This window comes from Rana temporaria, chromosome 4 (genome assembly GCF_905171775.1).
Source record: "Rana temporaria chromosome 4, aRanTem1.1, whole genome shotgun sequence".
NCBI lineage: Eukaryota > Metazoa > Chordata > Amphibia > Anura > Ranidae > Rana > Rana temporaria.
The window spans coordinates 214,847,995-214,874,899 of record NC_053492.1 but is presented as its reverse complement, the minus strand read 5'-3'; the positions used below and the strand labels follow the sequence as shown (position 1 = coordinate 214,874,899).

General features: G+C 44.5%; 1 protein-coding gene across 1 annotated transcript in view; it reads left to right on the top strand.

The window, feature by feature from the left end:
• Positions 1 to 634: 634 nt before the first annotated feature.
• The window catches only part of GCLC (glutamate-cysteine ligase catalytic subunit), a 52,174-nt gene continuing 25,903 nt past the window's right edge, over positions 635 to 26,905 (top strand). The window contains exons 1-7 of the mRNA XM_040349828.1: positions 635 to 929; positions 20,566 to 20,678; positions 23,223 to 23,405; positions 24,731 to 24,844; positions 25,201 to 25,259; positions 25,352 to 25,488; positions 25,593 to 25,667. Coding sequence (XP_040205762.1) covers positions 780 to 929; positions 20,566 to 20,678; positions 23,223 to 23,405; positions 24,731 to 24,844; positions 25,201 to 25,259; positions 25,352 to 25,488; positions 25,593 to 25,667 — 831 coding nt within the window. The 5' untranslated portion in view covers positions 635 to 779. The remainder of the gene's footprint in view (positions 930 to 20,565; positions 20,679 to 23,222; positions 23,406 to 24,730; positions 24,845 to 25,200; positions 25,260 to 25,351; positions 25,489 to 25,592; positions 25,668 to 26,905) is intronic.

The window sequence follows — 26,905 nt, the reverse complement described above, 5'->3', positions numbered from 1 at the left end:
TTTTTGTTTATAGCGTCAAAAAAGTTAAACCGCAGCGGTCACCAAAAGAAAGCTGTATTTGTGGGAAGAAAGGACATGAATTTAATTTACCGTTATGTACACCGACTGCGCAATTGTCGAAGTATCGCAGTGCCGTATAGTAAGAAAATAGCCTAGTCATGGGGGGGGGGGGGGGGGGGGGGGGGGGGGTTAAATCTTCCAGAGGTGAAGTGGTTAAAAATCTGAGAAGCCATGAATCTCATTGGTGCTGCAAAATGATCAATAATTGTGTCTTTGCCAATACACCCCGGTTGAGTCTTGGAAGAGAAGTTCTGGCTCTTCAGTCAGTTTCTGTGTTACCTCACATGACCCATTGATGAAATAGAAGTGTGTGGCCACCATGACTAGTGATAAAGGTAGAATAGCGGTGCAGCCAGCACACTTATCTCCCAGCACAATACTCTGCAATCATCCCTATGGCATTGACTAGGAAAGTGCCAAGTCACGATGAGGAGGGACACAAAGCCCCGCCCACACAACAAAGGGCTCAGGACAAGTTGGCGCGTGTGCATTGTCCCCGCCCAGCTTACTTCTCTCACCCCTTGGACATGGGCGGGGACAGCGAGTATGACAGCTCGAGTCACGTGGGCTGCTCGCCGCCTAATAACACTCGTGGGGGAGGAGGAGCCGACTGACAACCGGCGTGTGAGGTGTGCGGCTTGCTGTGCCAGTCTGAACTAATCGCTGTGCCGAGCGACCGTTCTCTTTCTCTCTCTCCCTGTTCTAAAACTACCGCGGTCATGGGGCTGCTGTCTGCCGGCTCTCCGCTTAGCTGGGAAGAGACCAAGAAGTACGCCGACCACGTCCGGCAACACGGCATCATCCAGTTCCTGAACATCTATCACAAGCTGAAGGACCGGCAGAAGGACGTGCTGAAATGGGGCGATGAGGTGAGTGTGTTAGGCGAGGGGCCCGGGCTCACGTGACTCCCCGGAAGGGAATCCTCTACAGTGTTGCCATGGCTGCTGTTGGGGCTCCCAATGCTGCTGTGACCTGCAGGAGGGCCCCAGAGCTGCATTGTGAGGGCCCTCCCTCTAACTTTGTACACATGGAGGGCAGGGACTGCTGTGTCCTAGGCATTGCTCACACCATCCCCATACACCTCCACACTGATCATCTCATTACTGCTATAGGGGGATCTGACCGCTGGGGAAGTATACCAACTGGGTAGTCTTATCTGCAGGAGACGTTGGCACTTTCTACATGATCACTGTAAAAACTTTGATCTGTAAGTGCTCATTAAGACTGGTACTAACACAGACCTCACATGTGATCTGCACTGCATTGTTGTCACAAGGTTCACACCCATGCGATCGGATTCCTGTACCATTTCACGGTTTGCACTGCGACCCGATCTGGAGGTGTCACTAACCTTACACTGGCACCTGCAGCGGGTCACAGATCTCAGGATGAACGGTGCAGGATCTAGGGTTGTCTCCTCATCCCGTTAAACCCACGCACATATTATTTACACAGGTTCTGAGGCTAATTGAATGCAGATAAGGCACTACGTGAGTTTAATTACCTCCTTAATCAGCCACAGAACCTGAGTAATTTAGTGTTTGGGTCTAACCACTTAAAGGGGTTGTGAAAGTATAATTTTTTTCACCTAAATAGCTTCCTCTACATTAGTGCAGTCCTCCTTCACTTACCTCATCCTTCCATTTTGCTTTTAAATGTTCTTATTTCTTCTGAGAAATCCTCACTTCCTGTTCTTTTGTCTGTAACTACACACGGTAATGTGAGGCTTTCTCTCTGGTGTGGAGTGTCGTGCTCGTTCCTCCCTTGGATAACAGGAGAGTCAGGACGACCACTAACACACAGTTCCTTTCTCTATCTGCAGCGTAGAGCATCCTGACTCTCCTGTAGTCCAAGGGAGGGGGCGAGCACGACACTCCACACCAGGGAGAAAGCGTTGCATTACGGTGTGCAGTTACAGACAGAAGAACAGGAAGTGAGGATTTCTCAGAAGAAATAAGGACATTTAAAAGCAAAATCGAAGGATGAGGTAAGTGAAGGAGGACTGCACTAAGGTAAAGGAAGCTATTTAGGGATTTTTTTTTTTTTTTTTTACCTTTACAACCCCTTTAACTCACAGGCAGTTCACACTGCCCTCTGCGAACAGCTGCTAGTTTCAAAATAAAGTTAATGACACCCCCAGATCGGATCACAGTGCGAACTGTCAAATGGTACAAAGTAGATTTTTGCCAGCACACCATGAATCGACACAAAGTAGCATCCAAACGGATCACATGCCTGACAAAGGTGTCTTGTGTGACCCTGAAACGTTGCAATCTTCTTATGTTGTGATCATGGAATAAACTACCCGTTTGGATGCTACTTTGTGTCGATTCATGGTGTGCTGGCTAATGTTTACTTTGTGACTTGAACCAGTATCCAGCTGGTTGTTGCTGCAGCACCCAGGCTTTGAGAGCTTATCCAGGAATGTGTGCAATGGGAATATGAAGTATTGCTGTCAAATGGTACGGGATTTGGTCTGCATGGGTGTGTACACCTGTGCCATCTGATTCTAGTACGGACTAAAGAAAGGGTTCTGCACCATTTTGGTGCCAATGTGATTTCAGCCATACAGTTTGTATGGCTGAATTTTCATTGCACAGACGTGTAGTCATATGAGGCCATAAATCATAGCCTACAATACACACCTATGTACACATAATTAATAAGGCCGTGTGTATGTATATCTATCTTGCATAAACTGGCCAACATGTGATGTGCAGTACAAATCACGTGATGTCTGTGTTTTCACTAGTGTGAACCCAGAGACCGCTGAATTTTAAAACAAAAGTGTGTGTAGTGTTTTTAGCGTCTTACAAAAAGAAAACGACTTCCCAATGCATGTGGTGTTGGAAACCGCTGTAAGGTAAGTGGGTGCTGCAGTGACCAGTGGTTTGGGACTGGAAACCAAATCTGTTTAGAAGATGTCACCAGCACACCAGGACCTCCGAAGTTGCATCCGAACATGTTGTTAAAAAGATCACATCAGAGCAAAAAGTGATGTTTTAGAGAAAGGCAGGACCCCTTCCTCAGGTTGGTGGCCTGGCTCTGAAAACTTCCTTTCTTTATGCTGTGTGTTTTTTTTTTTTTTTTTTAAAGCGTTTGTAAAGGAAACATTCTTAACTATAATTTAAATGTTATACATGCTTGCTCTGTGCAATGGTTTTGCCTAGAGCAGCTCTGATCCTCCTCTTTTTGGGTCCCCTGCCAGTGCTCTGGGCCCCTTGCGGAGTGCCCCCATAGCAAGCTGCTTGCTATAGTGGGAACTCATGCATGCTTTCTTCTGAGACTGCTGGCTGATTCTATTAGCCACAGAGAAAATGGTTTGGCCCAATCCCCCCCCCCCCCCCCCCCCCCCCCCCCCCCCCCCCCCCCCGTGATTGCCAGCAGTGGCGGGAGCCAATGACTCTTGCTCCATCTCAGCCAATGAGGAGCGAGGACACTCAGGAGAGCCCTTAGGTAAGTATATGGTGGGGGGTGGGTGCTGCACACTGAAGTTATTTTTTTGCCTTATTGCAAAGAATACATGTAAACAAACTTTCAGCCTTCACAACCACTTTACCTCCTTTCCTGGCCCTTTTATGTTGTTTTAGATGCCGGGCTGTCCAATCCCAGGTAACAATTGTGAGCTTTCCGATAGCCACAGGGCAAGCGCTCTCGGCACAGCTGGTTTTGCAGTATTTCACACAAATGTGCGGCCACTCAGCTCTAAGGCACACCCGCTGAGAGACCTCATATTCACAACACCAAGAGGTTGATAAAATGTTTGGATGTTATTTTGAAAGGTCCTTGCTGTGCTTGTGACATATATCTTCTAAACCAGAGTTTCTCACCAGTGTACCATGGAACCGGATGGTTCCTCCATATTTTGCTAGAAGTTCCTTGAGTAATGAGCAATTTCTGCCGCTCAGATAAGTTTTTCTCTGACACCATTGATCTTTTTGGTTATCTGTAAGGGTTAATTCTTAATGGCCACAAGTGTGAAAAGCATACTTCCCATAAAGTTTTTTTCAAGGGTTCCTCTGTGTTTAAAAAGATTAAGAGAGTCTTCTCTAAACTGTTACAAGAAAGTAGGACACAGTTTAGTTTGAGGCCGTACACATCTGCAGATTGTGTGTGTGTGTGTGTAAAGTCATTAAAAGAATTGTACAGGACTAAATGTGAGTCTTTTAGGGCCCTTTCACACGTACGGACCATGTGTCCGCATTTTCATCCGTCCGTTGCGGATGAAAACGGGACATACATGGGTCCCTATGTGATTACGGGTGTCAGCGGATGACCATCCGCTGACACCTGTAATTTGTCCGCCTCCGCAAAGATCCGCATTTTCGGACGGAAGAAAACCCAATTTTTCTTCCGTCTGCCGGATCGGATGAACACGGACATACGGCCCGTGTTCATCCGATTTCCCCCTAGGGGAGAGCGGAGGAAAGACAGGGCGGTCCCTGCACAGTGTGCGAGGACCGCCCTGTCTGCTGCCAGCTCAGCGGGGATTTTACGGAGGATCCCCGCTGAGCTGTACGGACACACGGAGGCTGATCATTACTGGTCCGCCCCGTGTGAAAGGGCCCTTAGGTGAGTATTTTGCACATGATATTCTGCTCTGCCAGCAAGAACCTACGTTCCATGTGGAAAATACTTGTGTGAATGAGCCTTAAAGTAGTACTAAAGACAAACCTTTTGGATAAAGTAAGGGAGGGTTCTAACCCCAATCCAGTGTTTATTTTTTTTCCCTTCACTTTTATGCTATAGCCATACCCAGAAGTGAGCTGAAATTGTTCTATAGTGAGGAAGTTCTGGTTGTCACCAGAACTAGTGTCCTCATTGGAAAATATCCCCTCCATTAATAGAATGGGGCAACCCAAAACTACCACTGTATAAGCCAAGTTTTTCAGCACTTTTTTTTTTTTGTGCTGAAGATGCCTCCCTCAGCTTATACTCGAGTCACCTTTTTGTGCCTGATCTCCCGGACTTTGGGGATCCGGTACTGGCCAGCCGTAGGCTACATTGGCACACATGTAGCCCCACTCTTCCTCTACAAGTGTGCAGTTTGTTGTCTGGGGAGCACTGATTATTATTATTTTTTTCAAAGCCGGCAACCCTTCCATAGACTCCCATGTTAAACAATAATTTCTCCAGTGACCCTGGGGTCCTGGTACCGGCCGGTCGAAGGTCCCCTGGACACGGGAATTTGGCACACATATAGCCCCATTTCTCCTCTACAAGTGTGCAAAGTTTGTTGTCTGGGGCTCCCTACGGCTGGGGAGCACCGATTTTTTTTTCAAATCCTGGCACCCCTCCATAGACTCCCATGTTAAACGTCGGTCTAGGAATGGGCACAGTGAGAGGCATGCAGATGGACACCCTAGGCTTATACTCGAGTCAATAAATTTTCCCATTTATTTTTTATTCGGCTTGGTCGGCTTGGTTTTTCTTTATACTTTCACTTTTTTGAAGATGACTGTAAACTGGACAAATGGAGAGGGTGTCTCCCTAACAGGAGTGCCGACGGCAGTGAAAACCAATGGCTGTTCAAATGTAATCCCTGTACTCCTTGTGTCTTTGTATGTGAGCACTGACGCGATCATCGGATGGTACCATTGTAGAGATCACCAGAACATAATGTGCTCATTAAGAGCTTACTTTTTTGGTGCAATAAGGAAGGTGTGCGTTTTTTTTCCTTCTTAAGGCATAGTAAAAGATCAAAAAATGTTGCTTCCTTCTATGATAAATATAATAATCTCTTGAAGCATATGATGTGCTGGTAGTATCTACAGAATGCTATCAGATTCTTGCAGATGGAATGACCGATGTATGCGAGTCGCCCAACCTGTACAAAGTTAGTATTTACCTACACACCAAGTGGTTATCTGCAGTTAGGAACAGGTGTCTGAGCAAAGGTGCAGTCAGAGATGTGACATGGTCACTCAAAGCCCTGGTCTATAAACTGGCCCTTAATTAACCAGGGTCTTGGGAGTTCCATGAGCTGTGTCTTATTGACCTCCTATTTGATGGGTGCCTGCATGGCACTAACAAACTTGATATAGCCAGCATTCTGACCACCACTGTAAGGAGCATTTTTCTCCCATCACCTTTCAGAATGGCACACCTGAGAGATGAGGGTTCTTCCCTACAGGAAACACAATCGATTGACAGCTTGTTATGAGTCAACACTCTTCCCTTTGACCTCCAGTATTGAGTGTTTCTCCCGAACACAGCAGCATGTTTGTTTTGTTTAAAGACTGAATGACTGGGGAGGGTTGGCTGTTGAGATGGGTTCTAGGGAGGGCTGAACTAACCTCCAGGCTTGTCCTTTTCACGGGTCGCCCTCAAGGCTGCTCCAGTGCTCTGGCCGCAGGGAGTGTGCGCCATCGCTGCATGTGCATAAAACGCCACAGCCAGCTGCTCTCCTCGTTTCTGGGAATCCTCTTGCAGGAAGTGCTGCGCTTCAAGCCTGACTTTAGTACATGGCCACATCACAGGAAGTGGGCGGCGCCGGAGGAACAGCGTGACCCAGAAGAGCTTAAAACGGCGGGAGAACAGCGTGGAGAGACAGTGCAAGGTGGCAGCCAGCGGTTGGCTCCCTGTACTAGCCTCACAAGCAGTACCAGCAGCCAACCTCCTCATAAAACAGGAGGAAAGGAATGGCGATGACAACTGCGGGTAGATCCAGGTCAGGGCCCGGTGAGTAGAAACTCCCCTTGAAAGGGGAAGGGGGTGAGAGGTCCTGGCTTCTAAGGGGTTTGAGAATTCCTGGGCTGGCAAGCCCACAGAATGAAGACAGAGTAAAATTACATGTGTGCTTTATCTCCTGTCTTTCAGAATTGCCCAGGGGGCCCCAGATAAAAGCCTCCTTCCGCAACAGGGCATAGCTCCTCAAAGAAATGTGGGTACTGTAAGGATAAGCTTCCAAAGTCTCATTCCAAGCCCTTTCACTATAAGTGTATCAATAAATTGGCAGGAAAAGAGGCCTCAACCTTGATGAAGATCTTTTCATCTATGCAGATGGAAATGCTGCCAACAGTCAACTTTCCGTGAAGCTGCCGGGCAGTCATCAGCCCAAGGCCCTGACCCAGAGGAGCTTGCCCCTAGAGAAGGCCCATCTTCCCTGGAAAGTCTCTTCAGAGGGGGTCCCAGTGCTCTCCTCTAGGGGTTGGAAAGCCAGGTCAGTTCAGACCACAGCTCAGATGGGGAGGTGGATCCAGATCAACTAAGCGAGACACAGGAGGATGCAAGGTTAAGGAGACACCTCTTCACCCTGGAGGATCTGGATGGACTCCTACAGGCGATTTAGGCCCCAGAGGAGATTCCAGAAACCCCTAGTAACCTCTGCACATGACAAGGTCTACAGGGGCATAAAAGTGTAAACTATGCGGCCTTCCCTTTCAGGGTTAATTGCTGTTTGGCCAGGGCCTGGATGACATTCTGTCTAGGTCCTCAGAAAAGGGTAAAAAACCCAGTCAAGTCCAAAAAGGAAAAATATAAGAATTTCTCGTGGCCCCCCGGGGCAACCACAGCATAGTCCTCCTCCCCCAAGGTCAGCGCCAAAGAAACTATGTAATGCCAAGATTAGGGTGGGTTGGCTGCCCCACTTTGTCCCTCAGTGGGAAAATATATCAGACAGCCCTTACATCTACCAGATCCTGTGAGAAAGTTATTGCTTGGAATTTTTGGCAATCATCCACCCCCCCCCCCCCCCCTACGATCACCCTTACAAATCACCCCAAGCCCCCCCCCCCCCTGTGATGTCCTGAAAAAAATCAGCCCTTCTGGATGGTATCCAGGAATTGGTAGAACAGCAAGTGGTGGTAACGGTACCAAAAGATCTATACCAAGGATTCTACTCCCATGTATTTGTATAAGTCGTCAAAGTATCGGCTGATAGTAAACCTAAGACACCTTGGAATACAAAGTTTACTATGGAGAGTATCAACTTTTGTATGCAAAAACCTCATGAAGGAGGCCTTCACGACGACACTGGACCTCAAGGATGCCTACCTGCATGTGCCAATTTATGTAGGTCATCAGGCATTCTTGAGGTTCGCAGTAGTCACCGGAGGGGAGATTTTTTTCACTGGCAGTTTAGAGCCCTTCAATTTGTATAAAAATACTAGCAGAGGCAGTAGCCTTTCTGCATCTCCAGGGTATATCAGTTTCTGTACCTGGACGACCTACTGATCTACAGGCCTTCAGTCACCCAGGTCAGCTCAGATACCAACAAGGTAATGTTGGTTCTGGAAAACCTGGGTTGGATAGTCTGCACGGAAAATCCTCCCTCGAACCAGAACAGGTCAAGACCTTCTTGGGCTACATAGTGGACACACAGAAGATCTTCTTGCCAAAGGATAAGGTGGCAAAACTAGCTTCATCGGGTGTAAAGAGCAGGCAGTCTCGCAGCAAATGAAAAATACTGACAAATTGATTTAAATGTTGTGATAATAAAGGAGTCCATGATCAGGAGATGGTGCTTACCCCTCCCTAGAGTGGTGGGCAGTACCCAAAAACCTAAAGGGAGGCAAACCATTGGTGCAGTGGTATCCAGTATGTTACCACTGATGCCAGTTCCTGAGGGTGGGGGGCCACCTAGGAAAGGACAAAGGCCAATGGAACAGTTCACTAGGTCGGATGTCATCCAACTACAGGGATCTCAAAGCGGTGGGGGTAGGCCTGTGGTTATCCTCTCAGGTGTGCTGTCCTGGAAGGTGATGAGAGAAAACCTACGTTTTAGACTTACCGTTATTTCTACGAACCTTCCAGGATGGCAGGCCTACTTCCCGCCCTATGTGGAGGGGGGGATATTGGCTGAACACTAGGTGGTGAGTACCTATGTTGAGTGAGTCTACTTGTGAACTGGTCCCACAAATTGTTTTTGGTTTCGGATTACTGTATTACAAACTGGGGATCAAGGGGTGGGAACTTATAACAAGGAGCTGTCAGTTGATTGTGTTTCCTTTAGGGAGGAGCCCTCATCTCTCAGGTGTGCCATCCTGGAAGGTTTGTAGAAATACCTGTATGTCTAATGTAGGTTTTTCCACTAACCCCCACTGAACCAGTTTTAATATGGGATCCCTGAGACCTGGAAATGTTATGTTTCAGTCTTTTTATTAAGATTTCAACTAGTAATAAAACATTGTAGGTGAACAAAGTCCAGTACAAAAATAGAACTATCAGCATAGGCAGTGTATGCACAGTGACAACCATTGACTATATTAAGAATGAGGGTCCAATCATGGACCTATAAAGTCCATAAGCAAGTATGAGAAACTACATTGAAGTGGTCAACCATGAAGAGTCCCATGTAGTATAACATGTGCAGCTATATTTCTAGAAAAGGCGAGACCAGTAATGGTCCTTATTTCATGTCAACAGTGTAGGCCCAGCGAAAGTGTCAAGCAGGACTACACCTGACCTGGAAATTTTAAGGGTTCCCTTTGGGTTAAAGGTTGAGAGAGGTTGTTCTCCAATTTAAGGTGGCAGTCCTTGGTCATTTGTTCTGTTGAACAGGGAGATGCAAGTAGGTCGGAGTAATGAGTTCTGGCTAAGGCTTGGTTCAATGGTGCTCAGGCTAGATTTGTACAGGTAAATTGACAGTCTGGTGGGGAGGTGAAATGCTACCTGGAGTTTGGCTTCAATTTGTTAGTTTATCTAACGCTGCTAATGCATCTAACACTTTATAAATGGCTAGGCCTGCTTCACACTAGTGCGAGTGCAGAATTGCATGGCATTGTAAATCACAAAAGGTGCCTGTTCACATCAATGCAGCTCAGCATTATTTACGTCATGTGGATGGCCGGGTGCGTGTGCCTTTTGCTTACCTGGGGAAGAGATGGCACCAGGATGCGGTATAAGGATGCTTTGGGCAATGTTCTGCTGGGAAACCTTGGGTCCTGTCATTCATGTGGATGTTACTGTGGCGTCCATGCCTTAATGGGTCAGTGCTGGTTAAGCAAAAGGCGGGTCGTACTCAATATTAGGTGGGTGGTTATCGGTGGAGGCTGGTGCTTAAAATTTTTAGGGGGGGGGGGGGCGCGCAAACAAACGAAAAAAGAATTGCAGCCTCACTGTGCCCTGCCATCTATTGTCGCCAGTTTGCCCTGTAAAATGCTGCCAGATTACCTTCCCCCACCTGACATATACCTTTCTCGGGTCAGCCAACCTCCTTCCACTGTCCCTCGATGTCTTCTCCCGCCCTTGATGACGCTTCAGCCAATCAGGTTACTGGTAACCAGACCCGGTGACCCTGATTGGCTGAGACGTGTGTCAGTGTGAACCAGGGAACGCACACCCCCATCGTCCTGTGGTTAACTATTTGGAAGCCACAGGCTGTAATCGGGAAGCCTATCGGAGCCGTTGGCTCTGATAGACACTTCCAAAAAACCAACCAATCGCTGTTATTCAGATGGCCAGCGCTCACCAGGGGGCCGGCCATCAGAATAGTGGGCGGCAGTGGCGACAATACATAGATTCATGCAATGCATGAATCTATGTATTGTTTCAGTGGCGGTGCAGGAGTGAGTGGGTGCAGGAACGCTGCCCCCTATCGACACACCGCCACTGGTGGTCATAATGTTATGGCTGATTGGTGTATGTGGTAGAGCTTTATAATACTTCTAGTGTTCATTGGATATGTTTTTCATGAAGCCTTAATTTCTCATTTCTGACATGTTTGAAGTGCATGTACCCAAATTTGCCTGCAGCAGCTTTCATCACTTCCTAGTTTTTTCATGAATGCCAGTCCTTTTTGACAGAGAAAGCTCTGACACTTTGGGGTTATGCTAAAGTTTGTCTTTTTCTGCCTGCTTGTGCATTCCTGTTGCCCAGTGAAGCAACCCATCTTAGGTCCCTTTCACACGGGAGTGTTATGGGAGTGTTGCCTCATCTGCAATCTCCATGTGAAAGCCTGAGTGCTTTCAGAGCCCTTTCACACTGCCAGCGCCCAAAACGTTTTAGGGCGTTTTTGCAGTGTGAAAGGGTAAGGCGTTTTAACAGCGCTTTTCAATTCATTTCAATGGAGAGGGGCGTTTTTGTAGCGTTTTTTTTTCAGCGCCCAAAAGCTGCTCCAAAGATGCCGCTTGCAGGACTCTGTGTGAATGGGTCCATTGAGATGCATGGTGAGCGTTTTAATGGAACTCTTTTTAACGCTAAAACGCTTCAGTGTGAAAGGGGTCTAAGTGATGGGCCAGTAGGCATACCAGTAGGGTCTCATTCACAACAGTAGTATCAAACTTGCATTTAGAGGGCATTTTCTTATTGCATATAACTCCTTGTAATTTTGATGGCATTCACATGCAGAAAATGGAATGCTGTACATCCAGGCGCCAGTTCTAAATAAATGAGCATCATGCTGCATTTCTTTTCACACTAGAGAGCGTGTAAATGCAACTCGGCAGAAAAAAAATATAAAACCAAAGAACGCATTATGAGTGAATGTAAATGCCCATGTGGAACCCCAAACTGACCGTCAGGATTTCCGTCTAACTGAGCTATTGGATTTCTCCAGAAATATACAGCTTCTTTCAATGAAACCTGTCATGAAAGAAAAGTGTAGACTGCATTACTGGCATTTTCCATCAGATGCTGGCTGTAATGCTGATGCAGTTCTTTCTGTCACTGGCCCAAAATAATACAGATAAGGTATTCTGCCTTTTTAATCTACTTTCATTGAGCTGCACGTTTTTTGGGTCAGTGACTTGAAGCAAGGCAGCTTTTTTTTAAATTTTAAATAAAATCCCTACGCTATTAAATGTACCAAAAGACCGAAAATATCGCTCCGCTTTAAAGGAATTCTTCCCTTTTTTTTTTTTTTTTCTTTTTCGTGCTCATGAAAAATATTACTAGTATGCAGCTGGTTGATCTGGGAGTCAAATGACTTTAAAATGGATGTGACTCTAAATCTTCTGAAAAGAAAACAGCCTGGGCATTGTTCAGTTGCATTTAACCCAACTTTCATTAAAATAAAAAATATAACAGCAAATGCCTTGTTTTTAGGTTGAATCGTGACTAAGCCCCACCCCATTTTTCCCTCTCTTCAGATTAATGCCTGGCTGCATCTGCTGACTTTATACATGCAAATGACTAGCTCCTTGGAGATGCTCTGAGTAGGTTATTTAAAGTCGTCGTTCATTTAAAAAAAAATACACTCACCTTCTCTGTGCAGTGAGATGGTACAGAGCAGCCTCTTCTCGGTTCTCCTGGCCCCTCCTATTGAGTGCCCCCACAGCAAACGGCTTGCTATGGGGGCATCCGAGCAGAGTCACAGCTTCGGGTGTCAATTCGCATGTATTATCTTTTCATGTGACAACCCTGAAGAAATGACACTTTGCTACAATGTAATGTAGTGAGTGTACAGCTTGTAACAGTGTAAATTTGCTTTCCCCTCAAAATAACTCAACACACAGCCCTTAATGTCTAAACCGCTGGCAACAAAAGTGAATATGACACTGTATGAAGGCACAGGAGCACTTTGATACATTACTCTTTTTTTTTAATCTTTGTTTTCTGTTTTTTTTAATACAGTTATGCACCAGGCACTTGGTTTGGTTTTTACCTTTTTATATACAGTATTGATATTTTATGAAAAAGGGAAGATAAACTGCGGTAATGTAACAAAATGTACCCGTCAAATTACGGGTATCAAATGATGCTGGTGAAGAAAATATGAAGCTGCGACTTGCTGTGTAACATCAAGCAGTGATCAGAAAAATAAAAAGAGAAAATCGCGCTACAATCTTGTGAAAAATATATAAAGCAATAAAGGCATATGCTAAAACGAACTTCAAAATCAACACGCCTTATGTGCAAGTTGTGAATACATAATTAAGGAAACATTGATTGCATTAAAAAAAAAAAGTCCATAAATAAATAAGTGTCGCATCAATGACCAAAGCGAGGGAAAGAATCTTCCTCCACCAGTGTGAAAGTCCTTATTTATCGGCGTATACGCGCACTTTTTTCCCCTTAAAATTGGGTATGCACGATATATGCTGATACTCCGCCGTCTCCGACATTGTCCGAGCGTATTGGGTTTGGCCATGCCTGCTGCAACGCGAGAGGAGCAGAACACACAGGAAATCCGGCTCCTCTGGGCTCGCGCCAAAATTGAAAAACGAACACCGGACACGACCCCCGCGCAAGGAGGCCGCAGACGGACCCCCGCGCAAGGAGGCCGCAGACGGACCCCCGCGCAAGGAGGCCGCAGACGGACCCCCGCGCAAGGAGGCCGCAGACGGACCCCCGCGCAAGGAGGCCGCAGACGGACCCCCGCGCAAGGAGGCCGCAGACGGACCCCCGCGCAAGGAGGCCGCAGACGGACCCCCGCGCAAGGAGGCCGCAGACGGACCCCCGCGCAAGGAGGCCGCAGACGGACCCCCGCGCAAGGAGGCCGCAGACGGACCCCCGCGCAAGGAGGCCGCAGACGGACCCCCGCGCAAGGAGGCCGCAGACGGACCCCCCGCGCAAGGAGGCCGCAGACGGACCCCCGCGCAAGGAGGCCGCAGACGGACCCCCGCGCAAGGAGGCCGCAGACGGACCCCCGCGCAAGGAGGCCGCAGACGGACCCCCGCGCAAGGAGGCCGCAGACGGACCCCCGCGCAAGGAGGCCGCAGACGGACCCCCGCGCAAGGAGGCCGCAGACGGACCCCCGCGCAAGGAGGCCGCAGACGGACCCCCGCGCAAGGAGGCCGCTTTTTTTTACCTTGCTGAGCTTGGGGTGCGCGTTATACCCCGATAAATACAGTATATCACAGTTGAAATTGACAACCCATCCACTACAGAGCACACAGATCTGCTTACCAGGATTATGAGGTACCCCAGGTAGCATGTAGATATGAAAAAACTGCTGGGCTATATTAGGTTCAGACAGCCTGATGGGGATCATCTCAGTACTCCAAGGCGATGGATACCAAGTTACATGAGCATGGAAAAAGACAAAAATGCCTAGATCGTGTAAAACTTTAATGTTAATAAAAACGTACACACTAAACACTCACGATTTTGCATTGGTTAGAAAGCCTTAAGTCTGCTGTGCCGGCCGGACACAAGCAGACAGACCCGTCCGTCTAGGGCGGGGATATGCAATTAGCGGACCTCCAGCTGTTGCAGAACTACAATTCCCATGAGGCATAGACTCTGACAGCCACAAGTATGACACCCAGAGGCATGATGGGACTTGTAGTTTTGCAACAGCTGGAGGTCCGCTAATTGCAGATCCCTGGTCTAAGGAATCCGAGCAGTCCAGGAGGGTGACGTCAGTGCGTCGCTCGTTCCGCCCCACGGGCGGCAGTTGTCACCTCCAAGATGACCACTGCCTTGCTAAAGAAGCTGAGGGTAAAGGTGATGGCCTGACCAAGCATGTCTCCAGACATTAACCCTATTGAGCATCTGTGGGGCATCCTCAGATGGAAGGTGCAGGAGCGCAAGGTCTCCAACATCCACCAGCTCTGTGATGTCATGCAGGAGTGGAAGTGAACTCCATGCCCAAGAGGGGCAGTGCTGGAAAATAATGGTGGCCACAAAATATTTTTCCTTAGAGGTGTACTCGCTTTTTGCCAGCAGCTTAGCCTTTAATGGCTGTGTGTTGAGTTATTTTGAGGGGACAGCAAATTTACACTGTTACAAGCTGTACACTCTCTACTTTACATTGTAGAAAAGTGTCATTTCTTCAGGGTTGTCACATAAAAAGATATAATACAATATTTACAAAAATGTGAGGGATGCTCTCACTTTTGTGAGATACTGTATGTGCTGCGACTAACAGGAAGGTGAAGTCCATCAATCACCATATTATATCACACTCCCATGGTGTTACAATACAAGGACATGGAGGAGGGGAGTGTCATTTATCACTGTGTATACACTTGCATGTTTTACTCTATGGGTGCATGTGCTACACAGATGAGATAAATGTAAAGTAAATGAAGGGAGTTGAAACTGGTGCATGCTCAGATGTCAACAGCTGGTCTACACAAATTCGGGCTGCAGTGGGGACACAGACAAGGAGGGGAAGGACAGGAAACGGCAGGCTCAACCAACATTTTTTGCAGTATACAGAAAGCAAATGCTCTAGTGGATGAGTGAGTATGATTTGGGTTTAATGGCACTTTTGAGAGAGAGATTGTTTTGTTATGTTCTCTGCCTCCCCTCTGATGGCATTTAAATGGGTAAGGTATTTCCTAACCTGTGGAATGACTACCAAGATGAACTCTTGCATGTAGTAAAACAGGTCTTAATTCCAGGATTTCTTTAGTGTTTAACATAGTTTACAGATTACATTGAATGGAAATGCTGGCATTCCAGTTACTTGTGTGCCAGTTCAGCTAAAATATCTTTTAGGCAGTATTTCTCACACTTTCTGGACTGGTTTGTTTGCATAGTGTGTCAAATGTTCTGGAATGTTGTTTTCAGAGTTAATCTGGGATTCTCACCGTAGCCAATGTTCACTTTTGTGGGTTCGCTTGGGAGTTGCATTATAGTATTCTCGATTTAAATATATATATATTTTTTTCAAGCCTGAATACTTTGTTAAAAAAAAAAAACTTGTCTAATTCTCCTAGAACCTGATCTCCCCCCCCCCCCCCCTTATGATTACTTGGCCATTTTTCAGAGAATATGAATGATGATACAACCTTCTTTCACTCATGGTTAGTGTTTGGCTGAAGCCATTTATTATCAATTTATCAATCAATTATCTTTTTAAATCCTAATTGCAACAAATTGCCCAAATGACTCCGATCAAAAGTTTACATACCCCAGTTCTAAATACCGTGTATTGCCCCCATTAACATCAGTCAAAGCTTGAAGTCTTTTGTGGTATTTGTGGATGAGGCTCTTTATCTTCTCAGATGGTAAAGCTGCCCACTCCTCTTGGCAAAAAGCCAAGTTCATGTAAATTCTTGGGCTGTCTTTCATGAACTGCACGTTTTGAGATCTCCCCAGAGTGGCTCAATGATATTGAGGTCAGAAGACTGAGGTGGCCACTCCAGAACCTTCACTTTATTCTGCTGTAGCCAATGACAGGTCGACTTGGCCTTGTGTTTTGGATCATTGTCTTGTTGGAATGTCCAAGTACATCAAATGCGCAGCTTCCTGGCTGATGAATTCAAATGTTACTCCAGTATTTTTTTTGATAACATACTGCATTCATCTTGCCATCAATTTTGATCAAATTTCCAAAGTGCCTTTGTAGCTCACACATCCCTAAAACATCAGCGCTCCACCATCTTTCATTATAGGCCTTGTTGACTCCTCTCCAAATGTAGAGTTTATGGTTGTGGCCAAAAAGCGAAATTTTGGTCTCATCACTCCAAATGACTTTGTCCCAGAAGGTTTGATGCTTGTCTCTGTGCTGTTTGATGTATTGTAAGTGCGCTACTTTGTGGCATTTGTGTAGTAATGGCTTTCTTCTGGCGACTCGACCTTGCACTCCGGCTTTAAGTGCCTCCTTATTGTACACCTCGAAACAGCCACACCACATGTTTTCAGAGAGTCCTGTATTTCATCTGAAGTTATTTGTGGGTTTTCTTTGCATCCCGAACATTTTTCCTGGCAGTTGTGGCTGAAATTTTTGTTGGTCTTCCTGAACGTGGTTTGGTTTCAACAGAACCCCTCGTTTTCCACTTCTTGTTTAGAGTTTGAACACTGCTGATTGGTATTCCCAATTCCTTGGATTCCTTTGACAATTCGTTTGCTTTCCTCATAACTCGGAATCCAGAAACGTCAGTGCAGCACTAGATGAAAGATGCAAGGGTCTGTCAGGAGTCCAGAAACCCATTGACCTTTTTACACACACACACACACACGGACGCATGCACACAGTTACCTTTTTAATAGTCATTCAAACCCCTTTGTGTCAACTTGTGTGCATGTTATCAGGCCAAAATCACCAGGGTAGATAAACTTTTGATGAGGGCAATTTGGGTAGTTTGTTGCCATTATGATTTAAAAAGAGTAAACACGGGGGGAATGATCATAAATGGCTTCAGCCAAACACTAACCATGAGTGAAAAATGTTATTTGTGTTAGCCATTTTTCAGAGAATATAAAAATGATAAAGAAATCATAAATTCTACCAAGGTATGTAAACTGTGTGTGTGTATATGTGTGTGTGTATATATATATATATATATATATATATATAATGTGTGTGTGTGTATTATAAAATTTGCCCTATTCATTTATTTATTTTTAAATTTATTTTTTTTTTCACTGCAGCCTGTATACATGCCCATATGTGTAATGTCACTATCATGTGACCTGGCTAGCTCTGAGAACAAGTAAATGTTCTCTCCAGCATAAGACACAACTGAGCATGTGCAGGCTGGCTGCCCTGCCTTCGTTGGTGGTTCTTCACCAGATAGACAGTGCAGGAGGGGGAGGATCTGTGCATACAGGATAAAACAGCCTTTTTACACAATGCAGAGAATTAACACCTTAAGTTCCACAGTGAGTATAACAAGCATTCTATGCTGCATATACAGACTGGTTTTACTGTTGTGGGTTTAGTAACACTAACAAAAAAAAACAACACTCCTTTCTCATGCAAAAATAACGAGCACTCATTACAATGAAATGCAACGTTTACGTTGAAAAATTCGTAGTCCTACTCACTTGACATCTGTGCTGCAAGTAGTGGCAAGGGTGCATTTTCTTTTCTTTCAATGGGAAACCATTGATTGGGACAAAGCAGAGGCTGTATAGTAAACATTTTTTGTAATAGGAATATAGCAGAAAAAAAAAAAATGATCCTGACTTTGATCGTAGTGGTGAGTCGGTAGAAGCACGGGAGGGTGGCGGGGGGACGTATTGCTGGGGTATTGCGCAGGGAGTTGCAGAGCATTGCGCAGGGATGGATGGATCTGTGACTGCAATTGTCACAGATCCAGCCCACAGTGCTGCTGCTGCCTCCGCTCTCTCCCCTCTCCTCTCACACTGTACCGATCGGTACATTGGACGGAGCGATCACGTGGTAAATGGCCGCTATCAGCAACAATTTACCGCGATCCGTGATGCGCCAGGTTTTCTAGACCCAGCGGTCACAAATGATTCTGGGAGCGCGCCCCAGGGGGCGCACGGTAGCAAGTTTCTGGGAGGACGTCCATAGACGTCCTCCCAGAATAACTCGACCGCAGTGTAGACATATTTTGTCTATAGCGCGGTCGGCAAGAGGTTAAGCACCACTCGCAACCTAAATCACATAAGCCTTGTAGTTTGTACCATATAAATAAAATAATTTAATGTCCCTTCACCCCCTGCTTCTTGTGCAGTAATAGCCTAAATACTCCAAATTTGTGTCATGGTGCCCCATTGACACAATTCACCTTCAACCTACAGGAGCTGAAAAGACATTCTGCGTGGGAAAACTTTCAGCCAAATGGCATCTGCATCCAATCAGATACAGCTGCTTGGGTTTTTATAGCCCACAGCTGTGGTTGTCAGAATACAATAGCTGCAGCAAGAGATTCTCAATCCTTGTTGTATAGCATGGATGGGGGGTTCTGTTTGTTTATTTTCATTAAGCCCACGCATTGAATGAAGTGTGTGTACCCAACTTAAAGCCAAACCAAATGTATTATATTGCAGCTTTGCAATTTTTTTCCCCTGTTTTTCACCTGCTTTTCTGGCCAGTAACACACCTATATTGGTGAAACGCAACTCTGGAGGAAAGCACAGCAGTTCGCACTATTTTCAGTTGGGGAGTAGGGGTAATCTTGGCAGATTTAGACTTGCCTCTGAAGCCTGATCTGCGTTTGGATTGCACTCCAGTGGCTGCAATGTGAACCAGGGTGCCAATAATGCCAACACGTTTAATATTTTAAATTGGTATTAATTAAAAAGTCAAATATAATAATATAATTTCTATTTAAGAATTTATACTTTTTTTGGTTTCATCAGCATGAGATGGAGCATAGTTAATGTAGCATTAGGCTGTATATTCTGCAATATATTTCCATTTTTGGTAAACTCATTCAATGAATGCAAGCTGAAATAACATGCACTGCATTGATGCATTCACGCAATTTCACAGTAATCATGAGATAAAACAAAATTCAGGAATATTCCCTTTATCCCAATGTTTTTTAAAGCGCTAGTAAACCCGTTGTGTGTGTGTGGTGTGTTTTTTTTTTTTTATTTCTTTACACCTGTAAGGGAAAAGGCATAATGAGCTAGTATGAACCACATACTAGCTCATTATGAAATACTTGCCTTAGAACAAGGCGTCGGTGTCCACGCCGAGGCAGCTGACATTTCGCCTCTGCGTGTCTTCCAGGTATTGTGGCTCCAGCGCTGTGAGTGGCTGGAGCTGCTATGTCACTCCCGCGCGTGGGAGACTTAAAGCGGATCTCCCACGGCTTAATCGTTTTTTTTTATTGCCTATTTAAATGTGTATTAGCACTGCTGTGCTAAACTCACGTTTCCGGTTTTCGACCGCCCCTCCGCTGTTATTTCATCCACAATAAAAACTTTTATTCACGTTTTCGTCCCGTGGCCATCTTGGCTTTGGGCGCTTGATTCCAACAAGGAGCTACTTCCTCTTTGCGGTGGATGCTGTCCCAGCATCCACCGCTCGATCTCGTGCATGCGCACTGGCGAATGTGCCTGGCGGCGTGAGCGTCTCTGTTGTCATCGCAACGGCAGGCGTATGAATGAAAAGTTCCCGCCCCGTTGTGATGATGACAGAGCCTCGTGTAACACAGCCACAGTAAACAGGAGAAGTTTAAAACGCCCGCCCCTTCCTTTGTTTACATCCGCGTCACTTCCTCCAAAATGAAGTCGCGCGATGTTTGATAACAGCAGAATATTACGAGCTCTGACAATAGCTCCCAGCAGGCACAGCGCGGCGCAGGAAACGCCAGAAAACCCGTCTAAAACCCGAGGGGGGGCAGACCGGAACCAAGGCTCAAATATAAGGTACACATGTGATAATTAAAATGTAAATAGCCGATTCAGGGTTAGTTTGGAGTGCTAGTAATATGGAGGTATAGTGTAAATGAGGGTGGAGATCCGCTTTAACAGTGATATCAAAATTAACAGCTTTTTAGTCTAAATGGGAAACCTTAATTTTGTTTGCAAATATATATAAAGATTCTACCTACCAGCAAGAATAAGTCCTTGCATATAGAGAGCACATGTCATTTCAGATCAATCATAGCAGCGCCTGTTAGCGGGCATCCACTCACCTGCTGCTACTACATCCCTCACCTTGTGCCACTGCTGCATCACCAGCCATCCCATCAAAGTGAATGGGACTGTCGGTGAGTGAACAGCAGGTCAGATGACAGTTGCTCTTTAAAAATAATAATAAGTGTATCTATATATAGAGAGAGAGATTTTTACACATCGCTTTTTGTTTTGCTCATAATCCAAAAAAGTATAGAGGCTGACAGACTCTCTGCTTCATCGCATGCGCTCCACAGTAGTAATATAAAATATGTGCGTCTATATTGTACACAACTTACCTTTTTTGTTTAAACCTGACCTACTTGTGTGTTTTTATTTTATTTTTCTCTCCAGGTGGAGTACATGTTGCTTGCCTTTGATCACGAAAATCAAAAGGTTCGTTTAGTACTCGAAGGCGAGGACATGCTTGAAACTCTTCAAGACAGAGGTGAAAAAACAAACCCAAAGTACGTGCTCCATCTTTTGGATTAGAGTGTTCTTATGTATGGTAACAAGTTACCCTGCACCTGGTGTCCCTAGCTTTTAGTTGGTATATTTTTAAAATGTCAACTATATGGCAGCAGATGGAGCCCTAGGCTTTTTTTTCTGTATCATGAGTGATGTTGATTACCATCCAGGGGAAGTGCAAACTGCTTGAGGCCTAGATCATTGCATATGGTGAGAACAGTGGTCTGACTCCAAGCTGTGCAGCAGACGCATCTCATTATTATTTATTTATTTTGCACACTTGGCAACCTGTGTGCCAGAAACTGGAAATTTTGCACTTGGGATATGTTGCAGTTTCTGCATCCTGTAGCTGCAGATCTCTGCCTGGTTAAACCATGTGGCAAATCTGGCAGACTCTCTGATAAGTGTCTGTAAATACCCTTACCAGAGGGTAAAACCGGATTGTTATAACGCAACTTTGACTATGTTAGTTATCCTTATGCCTGGTACACACAATGAGATTATCGGACGAATGATCGCGTGTTTTTTTTTTTTTGCATGCTAATCTCAGATCGAACCTCAAGAGTTGACAAAGTCACAAAAATCGTAACTGATATCATGTGTTGTAATGTATTTGTATTGCATTTTCGAACGACTGTACTGATTAAACGAAAATCGTACAATCTGGCATCGTCCGGAAAAAAAATTGTGCATGTCCGATTAAATCTTATCGGATGAACTGTCCTGATCGGCTCTGTAACAGCGATCAGATTATCGTACGATCGCTCCCAAATCTGTATTTTTCGGACAATTTTCTGATCGTGTGAGGGCATCAGCATATCCTTGCATGGATATTTTGGCTTCTTCTTCAATATAATGAACATCAATAAAATGCAGGCAGTTATTATTCTCTTGGATCCTTATCCTCGCACAAATTTATTCACAAAGGTTAATCCTACTATGCAATTACAAAAGACAACAAACAATGTATCCAAGCAATTTAAGAACTGTTGCGCGCACACACACACTGTATTTGACTTCAGGGGCATTTCAGGTGAGCCTGACTGCCAAGCAAAATGCAGTGTGTGTGTGTGTGTGTGTGTCTGTCATTTGTTGGCTGTTCCAATGTTCCAAAGAATAGAGCGCGAGTATGTATCAAATGATATACAATGCTGTGAAAAAGTGTTTTTTTTTTTTTTTAGATAACCTGAGTAAATACAAAATGCAGTTTTTAAATGGTGGTTTCATTTTAGTCACAAAAGCTGTCCAAACCTGCCTGGCTTTATGTGAAAAAGTAATTGCCCCTAAACCTAAACTGGTTGTGGCGGCAACAACTGCAATCAAGCTTTTGCGATAACTGGCAATGAGTTTTTCACATTGCTGTGAATTAAATTGTTTTAATTCAGCCACATTGGAGGGTTTTCCAGCATGAACGGCCTGTCTAAGATCATAATACAGCATCTCAATTGGATTTAAGTCTGGGCTTTGACTAGGCCACTCCAAAACCTACATTTTGTTTTGTTTGAACCATTTGGAGGTGGACTTGCTGTTGTGTTTCAGATCTTTGTCCTGTTGCATAACCCAAGTGCACTTGAGGTCACGAACTGATGGCCAGACATTCTCCTTTAGGATTTTCTGATAGAGCTCAGAATTCCCTTTTTTTTGGGGTTACTTTGGGTTATTCGCTATATTTATTTAATTCTTCTAGTACAGGGATATGGAATTAGCGGACCTCCAGCTGTTTCAGAATTACAAATCCCATAAGGCATAGCAAGACTGACACCCAGAGGCAGAGGCACAACAGGACTTGTAGTTTTGCAACAGCTGGAGGTCCGCTAATTGCATTTCCCTGTTCTAGTACATAGTAGCACAGAGGACTATTCACATTCCATTAATAAAACTTGACTGAGGTTCTATCCCTTCCCACTCTATCAAACTAAACATTTTTTGTTTGTAGCTGTTGAAAATAGTTTTTTTTTTTTCTGTTCTTGCAGATAAAAATGGACACTTGTCATAAAAAAAAAACATTTAGTTGCAAGGCATTGTGGATACATCAGAATAATATAGTTTATTCCTATGTCCTGTCTTTTGAAAGCCATGTTCATTGGATAAAATTCCAATCAATATTTTTTTATTATTAATAAATATAATATATAATAAAAACTTTAAGCCTGCCGTAATGTATCTTCTCTGCTTTTCATCCCATCTAAATATAACTAAGTGCCAGGTTCACACAGGGCGACTTGTCAGACGACCTAGCCGTCTGACAAGTTGCGTTCTACGCATTGCAATGGAACCATTGTAATAGAAGCCACTCAAGTCGCTCCAACTTAGAAAAAGGTTCCTGTACTACTTTGGAGCGGCGTGCATTGGCTTCTATACAGATGTCTTTTTGCAAGCCGTGCTGTACCGGCTTGAGAGTCGGACAACTTTGAAGCTGCTCCTGTGTGAACCAGCACTCAGATGGTAACCGTCAGATGTCTAAATTATGTTTCCTGTTTTTTTGCTATGTAATGTGAAATGCAGTTAATTTACCTACTTTGCTTTTATTCTTGCACATATAGTCACCCAACACTCTGGAGACCAGAGTATGGCAGTTACATGATTGAGGGGACACCAGGACAGCCTTATGGAGGTATAATGGCAGAATTTAACACAGTGGAAGACAATATGCGGAAACGTCGGCAGGAAGCCTCATCACTTTTACCAAACAACCAATCAATATGCACTGTTACCTCTTTTCCAAGGTATCTACTGATCATATGTAGTCTGCTGCATTTTATGTAATTGGAAAAAAACACAACTTTGGGGCTTTCATAACTGGGCTTTAGTCTAATTGATATAAGATTTTTACAAAACATGCTATGCTGTGTCCATTTCTTGAATAAGCCACCTAGAATGTTTAAGTGCTTTCATTCAAAGGTAAACACACTTACTCTGGACAGTTCTGACTAGTAGGAGGTAGAGCTGCACGATTAATCTTAAAAGAATCGTCATCTCGATTCACCACCCCCCCCCTCGATCTCAAGCTTGGATTACCGTGATCAGTGCAGTCATAATGGGTGTCCCCGAGATGCTGGCATCGGTAGCATGGATCGGAGGGACTGGAGGAGAAGCCGTCGGAACCAGCGTGAAACGCAAATGGCTCCGATACTGAACTGACGTCGGCAGAGAGCGTGATGTGGTGGATGGACGGTACCACGTACGTTCGTCAAGGGCCCTCGGGAAACACTGCACTATTGATCTGATGGCATGCTTTTTACAAAGCTGCTTTATTTGTCTTTGCCCATTATGACTGCACTGCAGCACACAGATATCCAGAAAGCCCAGGACACCTCCATATATAATTAATCTCGGTTCTCCCTATGTCACAATGCACCACCCGCAGATCTATATTTTAAAATAGTTACTTTAAAAAATAAAAATCAATATCAACGTTAAGCTCAACAAGAAAAAGATTATATGATCTCTTTATCTTGTTGAGTTTAACGTTGATATAGATTTTTCTTTTTTAAATTAACCATTTTAAAATCTAGATCTATGGGTGGTGCATTGTGACATATGGAGGACTAAAAAAATATAAATAAATACTCCTCCCTCCCCAGAGGCAGTGTTGTCAATTCATAGGCACAGCCCATGCACTTTCAGTACGGGCACCACAACTGGTCTGTGGCTACATAGCGGCATATACAACAAACTCCTCATTTAGTTCTGCTTTTCACATATTGACCTCCAGTAACTGGTTTACTTGTCTAATATATGCTGTGTTAATTACATGTCGGTAGTCATAAAGTTATGGCTGATTTTGGCTCCATTCAGAAAGGCAGGGCACAGAGCATAAATGACCTCATCCGAAAATCAATTTGTACCAATCGTAGATGGCTGAATCGCGAGGCTGCAGTTAAATTTAACACCCCTTCTGATTGGTGTTTGTGTCAGATATTTGCATATTAAACTTTCACCTTCAAGTAGTCAATGGCAGCTGCCATATTTCTCTCTATGCAGATTCTTTTCAAGTTATTTAATTTTACTACTGAAATGTTTTTAACATGAAGGATTTTTGTATTCGTAGATTGGGATGTCCTGGATTTACATTGCCAGAATTTCTACCCACCCCAGTGGAGAAGGGAGCATCCAAGTCGCTTTTTTTTCCAGATGAAGCAATCAACAAACATCCACGATTTAGGTGTGATTGCATTTCTAACAATATGATGTACTGTATTTAGAGGCAGCTTCCGTTACTCAATTTTTCAGCTACACAACCTCTGTATATCATGCTTTACAGTATGTAGAGTCTTTGTGAACTTGCAGTGCTATGCAAATGTTCTCCATTTTAATATGATTTGGATATGTTCTATAAAACAAGCTGGGGAAAGTTTCCAATAGCAAAACATGAATGTCTTTTACCTGTGTAGAAGCATTTTGGAGGTTTACAACCCCTAAATTGCTGTCCCAGAATAAGCTGGATTAAACTATTTACACCAAATTTTATGTCATAATACAACACGCAGTCACTTTTTTTTTTTTTTTCCCTGGCCACAGTACTTTGACAAGAAATATTCGGCACAGACGTGGAGAAAAAGTCGCCATTAATGTTCCAAGTGAGTAGATCTGGTAATTTACAGAAGAACAAGCTATGTATTGCCAACATCTGACGGGTTATTTATATTCTGTTTTTTTTTTTTTTGTACAGTTTTTAAAGACCAAAATACCCCCTCTCCATTTATTGAGAAATTCCCAAATGCTACTGGTGATGATGCAAAAGCAGCAATGCCTGATCATATTTATATGGATGCCATGGGTTTCGGAATGGGCAACTGTTGCCTCCAGGTGTGTAATATCGCACTTGCACACAAGAGCTGAAACCTGCTCTGACCCATATGTACTTGTCTAACTTACATTAATCCTTTATGTATTCTTTCTCCATGCATTAGGTCACTTTTCAGGCATGTAGCATTGCAGAAGCACGATCCCTGTATGACCAGCTGGCTACTATATGTCCACTTGTGGTAAGATTTATTTATTTATACCATGGCAGAATACCGTTTTGCTAAGGGGCCTTGTGCTGGTATGTTCAATCTTTCATTCTAGGTCTTTGGTCACTGGTCCTACAACATTTCATGTTGTGCCCATAATCATTTATGTAAAATGTTTTCTAACCTATCAAACTGTAAAAAAAAAATCGCACAACACATTATGAGACAGTCTTAAAGGGGTTGTAAAGGTTTGTTTATTTTCTAAATTGGTTCCTTTTAAGCTAGTGTATTGTTGGTTCACTTACCTTTTCCTTCGAGTTCCCTTCTAAATGTTTTTTTTTTTTCTTTGTCTGAATTTCTCACTTCCTGTTCCTCAGTAAGCTGTTCTGGCTGATTAACCCCCAGCCAGAACGGCTCGGAAGATGGGGGCAAGCTTACGAGGGAAGTGAGAAATTCAGACAAAGAAAAAAAACATTTAGAAGGAAAAGGTAAGTGAACCAACAATGCACTAGCTTAAAGGAACCTATTTAGAAAATTAAAAAACAAACCTTTTACAACCCCTTTAAACATTGGCACTACAATGCACAGATGTATCTCCTACATCCACGTAGTTATGAAATGTTAAAAGAATAAGTTCATCTTATTGGAGCAGGTTACGGGGTGCAATATGCTCTAGCACCCCTGATTCCAACCAAGCTTGTAGTTCTCAATGGACTGCGAGGGTGCTGCTGAGTACCCTCATAGTCCACGGACATGTACTCCAGCTTTCTAACAGAAAGCCCGAAGACATGCATTGCATTCGCAATCCACTGATCGTTGGGCCAAAATGCTTAATTTCTTTATCGTACATCACGGGACACAGAGCGGCATATTCATTACTAGTGGGTTATATGGAGTACCTTCAGGTGATGGACACTGGCAATCTCAAACAGGAAGTGCCCCTCCCTATATAACCCCCTCCCATAGGAGGAGTACCTCAGTTTTTTCGCCAGTGTCTTAGGTGTTGGTGCACGTTGAGGCTGTGCCTGTAGTAGTCCTTGGGACCAGGGCCAGCTGACCGGATCTGTCCAAGGTGCTTCATAGCCAAAGTGGACGGTACCCGGGCCCCAATTCGTGGATGGGGTTTTGCCTATAATGCCTCTCCTTGGAGGGCTGGACCCTGGGTTCCAGGTCTGGTTTCTAACCTAGAGAATACCTGTTGCCAGTGGTGCTGTATAGGTCCAGGTTGTGGTGTTCTTTTAAGACCCCAGTCCCTGAAGGTCTATGACCAT